Raw genomic sequence first — 8974 nt, 5'->3', positions numbered from 1 at the left:
AAAATTTAAGTCACCCAGAAAATCCTTTAAAAGACATTATGACATTGACACATTGAATAGATGACAAAATAAATGGATATCCAGATTTAATCAAACATATTCCACCCTGCAAATTCCTATTCCCCAAAAGTCACCTGGAACAAAGAAGCAAGCCAAGCAATGAATAAATAAAATGAAACAACATGAAAAAGAAACAACCAAGCAAACAAAAAAGCCAAACCTCTCATAACCCGATCACAATTTTTATCCCCCGAAAAAGGAGAAGCACAAGAAAATTCATGAAGTCCACTAGTGACTTAGCTATGGCTATTGATATTCTGTGCAACATGCTCAGATAGCAAGGTGATGTTAGCAGTATAAGACAGATAGAAGGGTGTGTGTGTACATTTATGGATAGATATTAAGATTTTGATCTTTTTTACAGTGATGTAATTCTAAATTAACTCATTTTACTTGAGTGGAGTTAGTCCGGATTTTATGATTTCATAAACAGATTGCACCCTATTTTCTCAAGGGGACAATTTTGTCATCAGATGATTATATCCATAAAGAAGCTCAGAATGAAATCTCAATCAAGTACTAATGATGGACAATTTAATTCTTGCTAATTAACCTCCACACAATCAGTTTCTTTAATGCAGCTTTGATCTCCTTGTTCCTGATGCTGTAGATGATTGGATTCATTATTGGAGGCACCAGGGAATATAGAACACCCATCATGAGATCCATATTTGATGCTGAGCTGGAGGTGGGTTTCATGTACTCAAAGAAGCCAGTGCAAAGTAACAAAGAGACCACAGTGAGGTGAGGGAGGCAGGTGGAGAAGGCTTTACCTCGGCCCTGCTCAGAAGGGATTCTCAGCACTGCTTTGAAGATGTGAACATAAGACACAATTATAAAAACAAAGCAGTTTGAACCTAAAAATATACTAAAGGCAATAGCCCCAATTTCACTGAGGTACGAGTCAGAGCAGGTGAGCTTGAGTAGCTGGGGGATTTCACAGAAGAACTGGTTGATGACATCGGACTGGCAGAAGGGTAACCTGAAGGTGTTGCCAGTGTGCAGGGCAGAGTAGACAATACCAGTAATCCAGGCACTGGCAGCCATTTGGACACAAGCTCTCCTGTTCATCACTCTCTCATAGTGCAGTGGTTGGCAGATGGCAACATATCGGTCGTATGCCATGATGGTGAGTAAGGCAAGATCAGTTGCACTGAAGAGGATAAAGAGAAAGACTTGGGTGACACATCCAGGATAAGAAATCACCCTGGTGTTCATGAGGGAGTTGGCCATGGATTTGGGGATAGTAACGGAGATGGAGCCAAAGTCTAGGATAGACAGATTCACCAGGAAGAAATACATGGGGGTGTGAAGATGGTGGTTGAGGACTACAGCTGTGATGATGAGAAGATTCCCCATCAGGCCTACCAGGTAAATCACCAGGAACATCACAATATGTAAAATCTGCATCTCCCGAACATCAGAGAATCCCAAGAGAAGGAACTCAGTCAGGGTGGTTTGGTTGGACATTTTCTTTCTCAGTTCATTGTGTGATGGCTGTGGAGGGAAGGACATAGACAGTGGTGGGGATTAGAATGCGAGAGAGAGTGGCCCTGATTCCCCGCAGCAATATCTCATGATGTGAGTGTCAACTATGCCCAGCACTCATCACTGCTATTTAACTAGGAGTGTTTGAGTTATCACACATGTGCAAATTGACATGGCTCCCTTAAAGTCAATGGCACTGCATCATATGGGGGAGGGATAGATCAGTGGTTTGAGCATTGGCCTGCTAAACCCACGATTGTGAGTTCAATCCTTGAGGAGGGCACTTAGGGATCTGGGGCAAAAATTGGTCCTGCTAGTGAAGGCAGGGGGCTGGACTCCATGACCTTTCAAGGTCTCTTCCAGTTCTAGGAGATTGGTATATCTCCAATTATTACCTACAATATCAGGGTTGGAAGGGACCTCAGGAGGTATCTAGTCCAACCCCCTGCTCAGAGCAGGACCAATTCCCAACTAAATCATCCCAGCCAGGGCTTTGTCAAGCCTGACCTTAAAAACTTCTAAGGAAGGAGATTCCACCACCTCCTTAAGTAACACATTCCAGTATTTCACCACTCTCTGAGTGAAAAAGTTTTTCCAAATATCCAACCTAAACCTCCCCCACTGCAGTTTGCACCATCTAATGATCTGCCCCAGGATGTGGCTTGATAAAATGCTGTGTGAAGGATGGATCAAAATACAACCCAATGCAACATTCTAGGCAAGCTGGATCCTCTCTTGCTACAAACAGCCTGCCAACACAGCCTGATATCCACCCTCTGGGGAAATATGACATAGACTTGCTCAGCATCGTGTATGAGAGCTTGTCTTTAGTGATTCCACTGCAGCGCCACATAGATGACCTGCTAGCTGCATACGTATTGATTTGTGACACAAGATCCCACTTCAGTCTAAGTGTAACAATGGGGTAGTAGCATCGCTCAGCTACCTCTTTGCTGAAATGTTTACCTCTGTCATTTTATGTCTGTGTGGGTCACTGACCATCAGGAGACTTGGGGTCTATTTTTGTCTCTGCCGCTGACCTGCTCTGTGACCCTGAGCCAGTCACTTCCCCCCTGTGCCTCTGTTTCCCCTCCGACCCTTTCTCTGCCTGGTCTGCTTGGACTGTGAGCTCTGGGGGGGGGGGATGGGCTGTGTCTTCTTATATGTATGTTCCCATTTACAGCATATGTGTTTAGTCGGCAGCAGTGTGGGATGGAAGATACATCTCTAGAGCAGGAGATCTAGGTTCTAACCCTATTCACCTCCTCTATGTCCGGGGGCAGGGTTAAGAGAGACAGGCTTTGGCTGGGACCTGAATTCACTTTTCCCCATCTAAGGCACTAGTAAGATTAATGAATATGCTGTGGGCTACCAACTTTGCTGCTTACTCAGTATTGCCATTCAATAAGTGTACCTTTGAAACAGAAATATACGCAGTTGCAATAGAGTGCCTGGGTTCAAATTTTACTATTACTGGATAATGTTAATATTCCCAAGGTGGTTGAAATCAAAGTTTCCAATCTGGAATATTCAGATATTTTTCATTTAAATGATTTCAAAAGAAAACTGGGGGTGTGAAGATGGTGGTCGAGGGCTATGGCTGTGATGATCAGAAGATTGACCATCAGGGCTGCCAGGTAAATCACTAGAAACACCAAGAAGTGTAAAATCTGCAGCTCCTGAATGTCAGAGCATCCCAGGAGAAGGAACTCGGTCAGGGTGGTTTGTTTGGACATTTTCTTCCTCAGTTCATTGTGTGATGAATGTGCAGGGAAGAACAAAGACAATGGTCGGGGTTACATCTACACCCAAAGTATGGCCCTGATTTCCCTCAGGAATATCTCACTGTAGGAATGTGAAAGGTGCACAGCATTCTTCACTGCCACTGACTAGGAATGGCAAAATAACACACGAGTGTAAATTGGCATGGCTCCCTTAATGTCAATGGAGTTGCATCAGTTTACACCATTTGAAGATCTGGCTCAGGATGTGGCTTGATAAAATACTGTGTGATGGATGGAGCAAAGCACGTCCCACCCCAATGATCTAGCCAAGCTATTTCCCCTGTTGGGGAAATATGCAAACTTGGATGTGGAGGTAATGTATTAAAAAGCAAATGCTGCCTGATTTCCAGTTTCTGAAGAAATATGACATGGACTCAGAAAGCATCCTCAATTACATCTCAGTGGTAAGTGTTCCACTGCAACAGAACAGAGACGGCCTGCTGCCTGTTTCCAAAACGGATCTATGCAGGGGCGGCTCTAGACATTTCGCCGCCACAAGCACGGCAGCATGCCGCGGGAGGCGCTTTGCCGGTCGCCGGTCCCGCGGCTCCGGTGGACCTCCCGCAGGCGTGCCAGTGGAGGGTCCGCTGGGCCCGCAGTTCCACCAAAGCCGCGCGGGACCAGCAGACCCTCCGCAGGGACGCCTGCGGGAGGTCCACCGGAGCCGCCTGCTGCCCTCTCGGTGACCAGCAGGGCGCCCCCCGCAGCATGCCGCCCCAAGCACGTGCTTGGCGTGCTGGGGTCTGGAGCTGCCCGTGGATCTGTGGCACCAAATCCCAGCTGCATTTCCATCGCTGTGTGATGAGGAGCTAATAGCATCACTCAGCCACTTCTATGTTGTTTAATTTCCCTCTGTGACTGTATATCTGGCCTTTGCCTTTCAGTGGCCATCAGGAGACTTGGTTTCTATTCTTGGTTCTGCCACTGACTTGCTGTGTTACCATGGGTCTTCCTGTACCTCTATTTCTTCTCCCTATGTTTCTCTGTCCTGCCTACTCCAGTTGGAAGCTCTCCGGGACACAGGCTGTGTCTTACTATGTTTCTATGCTGTCCACCTGTTAAGAGTATTTCTGGTTAGCGGGCATCAGTGTGGGACAGAGGATACGGTGCTAGAACAGGAGATCTGGGGTCTAGTCACATTGCCCTCTTCTATGTCATTGAGCAGAGACAGGCTTTGGCTTGGGGTTTCAATGCTCAGTGCCTCAGTTTAAAGATGCCGTTATGTATAAAACATATTCTGAGGATACTAACATTGCCGCTTCCTCAGTTTTACCATTCTGCAAGAATCTTTTTGAAAGAGCAATAAACGTGATTGGAACAGAGAGTTATTGGACAATATCAATGCTGGCCCACTGGCTTAAATATTAGTTTTCAATATGGGGAATTCAGATATTCTCTGTTTAAATTATTTCAAAGGAAAAGTGGGCTTTCAATTGAAAAAAAAAGTGATAGGTCTGTGCTATCCTTAAAATCAATGTATCTATTCAATTTTTTTTCTTTTTTTTAAAAAACTCAGTGAACATTTTTCAGTTTTCATCATTTTTTACCAGCAACTGTTTGGTTCTCGATTCACAAAACCAAAAAATGACTTGGTTTCTACAATTTCAATGAAAATAGAATTTTTTATGCTTGAAAAAAATGAGCAGCTCTAGATATTTGATTAAACGATAGTAAAAGTTTCAAAGAGTTTCAATTGTAACTCATAGTTCTAGTATTACATTGCTCCAGTATATTAGCTCCCAAGCATATTTAACTGAAATAGCAGACTTACAGTGTTGGTCTTTGTGGACTGTTTCCCAGCCTCAGAAGCATTGGGCAGTCCACTGCCAGGATTCTTCTGTCACTGTCTGTCTTTGCACCTGTCGATAATGATTCATCACTGTGTTATCCAGCTGCTTTCTCCCAGTCTCTTCGCGATATTCACTGAGTTGCTGGGTCTCTCTGCAGTTCCTAGCAGACAGAAAGCCATTCCACAGATTGATGCTCCTCTCTTTGGGCAGCCTTGGCTGAAATGTGAAGGAGTAAATGGGATTGGGGATTGGAAATCCCTCCCATCTCTGAAATTGATCCTTGCCTGTGCAGGATTCAGACACAGTCATAGCCCAGGATATACGTTGTCTGGAGCTAAATAGCTGAATCTGATCTCACCTCAGGAACAATCCACCTTGACAAGCTGCCCTAGCTGACCCTAAACACCAGAGAGGGGGAGGAGCACCCAGCCTGAATCTCACATGGTGGCAGCATCCCTGAAAGGAGCCTGGATTAAAAACAAAGCAGGGCTGAGTCCCATGTGGTTCCCAAGGGGATTGCAGAATAGAATAGATATTGGTAGTACAGACATGTGACTACAACAGCTCAGAGCCCAGTTGCACCAAAGCCCCAGCAGGCCTGGAATAGCCTGTTCCTTCATCAGTGCCACATAAACAGCTCTGGGGAAGTAGAAACTTTTTTTTCTCCTGCATTTTGTCAGCAGCTCTTGGGATGCAGCCACCACAGGAACCCACAACTGAGGCTGCTCTGGCTGTTTGATGTTGGTCACTAAGAGGTACCTGGAGGCTAACACTAAAAGCTCAGAGTAATGTCCTAAAATGGTGTAAATTGACACAGTTCCATGGAGTTCAGAGGAGTTAGGGCTTTTTACACCAAGTGGAGATGTGGCCCTTTGATTTCAATGGAGGGATTTTGTTTTACATTCGCTGGGGATCTGGCCCTAAAAAGGCGATGAAGCTATGTCAGTTTTCAACAGTTGAGAATCAGGCCTCATTAACTCCACTGGAGCTACTGCTGATTGACACCAACTGGGGATATGTCCCCTAAAACAATTTCAAGTCCATTTTATTTGCCCGTGAATCTGAACTGAGTGAAAGACAAAAGTTTCTATCCAGTTCCCATGTTCTTAGCTCTTTGCCCCATGGGATTAATTGCCAGAGTGTAACTTTTAATGGCTACAGAGCAATTCGTTTCCACTGGGGACAGAACTTTGGGGGAATTCAATATTGCGGAGATTTTTCTGTATCTGAATTTCAACTTTTGTAGGGATGGAAGGCCCAGATTTCTTTCTTTTTCTTTCTTTCTTACAGAAATTCTATGAACACGAACACAAAAATAAAAGGCACATTACACTGCAGGTGTGATGCTGTATGCCACCTTAAAACTGTTTATTTCACACTGTAGGTATGTCAGAGAGACTGAACCAATAAGAAGGGTCAGATCCCCATGTGGTGTAAATCAGCTGTCGTGCCATTGGAGTCAAAGGGGCCAGATCCATATCTGTTGTACATCAGTCCTGCCCACACACATACCTTGTCCAAATCTGTCACAGTATCAGTCGAGTAAATGAGGCCAGATGCCTAGATGGTGTAAATTTGCCTAGTGCTATGGAGCTATTCCAGTTGATGTGACCTGAGTATCTGTACCATGATCCCTAGTTTTATGTTTGTTTCTGTATTTGAGATTCTTATTGCTTAGAACCTCCATCCCATTTTAATAATCCTGAAATAGTCTAAGATCTTGAGATCATGGTTTATAGAAATGTGTGAGGTGGGAACCCAGCTGGGAGATTGGCTGATGAATATATACACATTAGGTCTGCGGCAGCTAGATAACATAACAGGGATGGTGAGGGATCAGAGAGCGAGGAAAGGCCCAGTCACAGACACCCACCCAGAGAAAGCACCTTCTCCAGCATGAGGCAGGCAACTTCAGAGGTACTCCCAGAAAGAGTGGGGAGAAGTGGTGACACATCTGTAAAAAACTGGGTTGTATCTCCCAGAATTGATCCATGTGGTAGAGTTAACTCCCCATCTGGAGTTAACATTTTCACTGTATCAGATTCTCTGCAGACTCAGGCAGATGTATTGGTTACATTTGGTATCATCTTAGTTATGGATTGTTTCTAGCTTTCCAGTGCATGAAGAATAGAAAATTACTTTTGTTTAAAAAAATAAAAAAACTGAGATTCTGCTGTGATTCCATGACTTCTGGAGCTGGGGTCCTGGGCTAGGTCTACAGTTCTTAACCCTTAATACAGTTACTAATGGTATCTGTAGACAAGTGGACTCACCCCTTCGGCGCCTCCTCCTTTTGGGAATTAACTCTATTCAGCTCTGGAGTGCACTCTGCAGGCTGGTGATCCACCTGTCCTCTGGCCCCCGTGTCCCTCCCTGGACCCCGGTGCCCTGTTACATGGGGTGCTGCCCCCTGGTAAACCCTCCCTGGGGAACTCCCATCCTCTATCCCCACCTTCCCTCAGTATATGGCTACTGCCAGTCATTGTCTAGCCCCGCGCCCTGGGGCAGACTGCAGTATCAGCCTACTCATCACTGGCAAGGTTGGGTTTGGACCTGCTGCCTTGGATATTGATATAATAGGCATCACAGAAACTCAGTAGAATGAGGATAATCAACGGGATAGAGTAATACCACGGTACAAAATATATCAGAAGGACAGAACAGGTTGTGCTGGTGGGGGAGTAGCATTATATGTGAAAGAAAACTTAGAATCTAATGAAGTAAAAGTCTTAAATGAACCAAACTGTACCATAGAATCTCTATGGATAGTAATTCCATGCTTGAATAATAAAAACATAGCATTGGGGATGTACTACCGAACACCTGACCAGGATGGCGATAGTGACTGTGAAATGCTCAGAGAGATTAGAGAGGCTATTAAAATAACAAAAAACCCTCAATAATAATAATGGGGGATTTCAGTTATCCCTATATTGATTGGGTATATATCACCTCAGGAAGGAATATAGAAATAAAGTTTCTTGACACCTTAAATGGGTCCTGGAACCCAGCACAGGACAGACAATTCTTGATTTAGTCCTAAGTGAGGCACAGGATCTGGTGCAATAAGATGAATATAGCTGGACCACTTGGTAATAGTGACCATAATATAATTAAATTTAACATCCCTGTGGCAGGAAAAACACCACAGTGGACCAACTCTGTAGCATTTAATTTCAGAAAGGGGAACTACACAAAAATGAGGTTAGTTAAATGGAAATTAAAGGGTACAGTGCCAAATGTGAAATCTCTGCAAGCTGCATGGAAATTTTTAGAAGACACTATAATAAAGACTCAACTTAAATGTATATCCCAAATTTAAAAAAAAAACATAATAAAAGAACCAAAAAAGAGCCACGGTGTCTAAACAACAAAGTAAAAGAAGCAGTGAGAGGCAAAAAAGCATCCTTTAAAAAGTGGAAGTTAAATCCTAGTGAGGAAAATAGAAAGGAGCAGAAACACTGCCAAATGAAATGTAAAATTCCAATTAGAAAGACCAAAAAAGAATTTGCGGACCAGTTAGCCAAAGACTCAAAAAGTAATAGCAATTTTTTAAAGTAAATCAGAAGCAGGAAGCTGTTAAACAACCAGTGGGCCACTGGACGATCGAGGTGCTAAAGGAGCAGTCAAGGATGATAAGGCCATTGCAGAGAAACAAAATGAATTCTTAGCATCAGTTTTCATGGCTGAGGATGTGAGGGAGATTTCCAAACCTGAGCCATTCTTTTCAGATTATGTATCTGAGGAACTGTCCCAGACTGAAGTGTCATTAGAGGAGGTTTTGGAACAAATTGATACATTAAACAGCAATAAGTCACCAGGACCAGATGGTATTCACCAAAGAGTTCTGAA

At 43.9% G+C, this 8974-nt stretch overlaps 1 protein-coding gene across 1 annotated transcript; it reads right to left on the bottom strand.

The window, feature by feature from the left end:
• Positions 1-594: 594 nt before the first annotated feature.
• LOC120381231 (olfactory receptor 14A16-like) lies at positions 595-1530 on the bottom strand. Its single transcript, XM_039499387.1, has one exon. The coding sequence runs from the start codon at positions 1528-1530 to the stop codon at positions 595-597; it is 936 nt and encodes a 311-aa protein (XP_039355321.1).
• Positions 1531-8974: the final 7444 nt, after the last annotated feature.

The sequence above is a fragment of the Mauremys reevesii genome, linkage group 13, assembly GCF_016161935.1.
Source record: "Mauremys reevesii isolate NIE-2019 linkage group 13, ASM1616193v1, whole genome shotgun sequence".
Classification (NCBI taxonomy): domain Eukaryota; kingdom Metazoa; phylum Chordata; order Testudines; family Geoemydidae; genus Mauremys; species Mauremys reevesii.
Note: the sequence above shows the minus strand (reverse complement) of the source record. Positions and strands in the feature narration are given on the sequence as shown.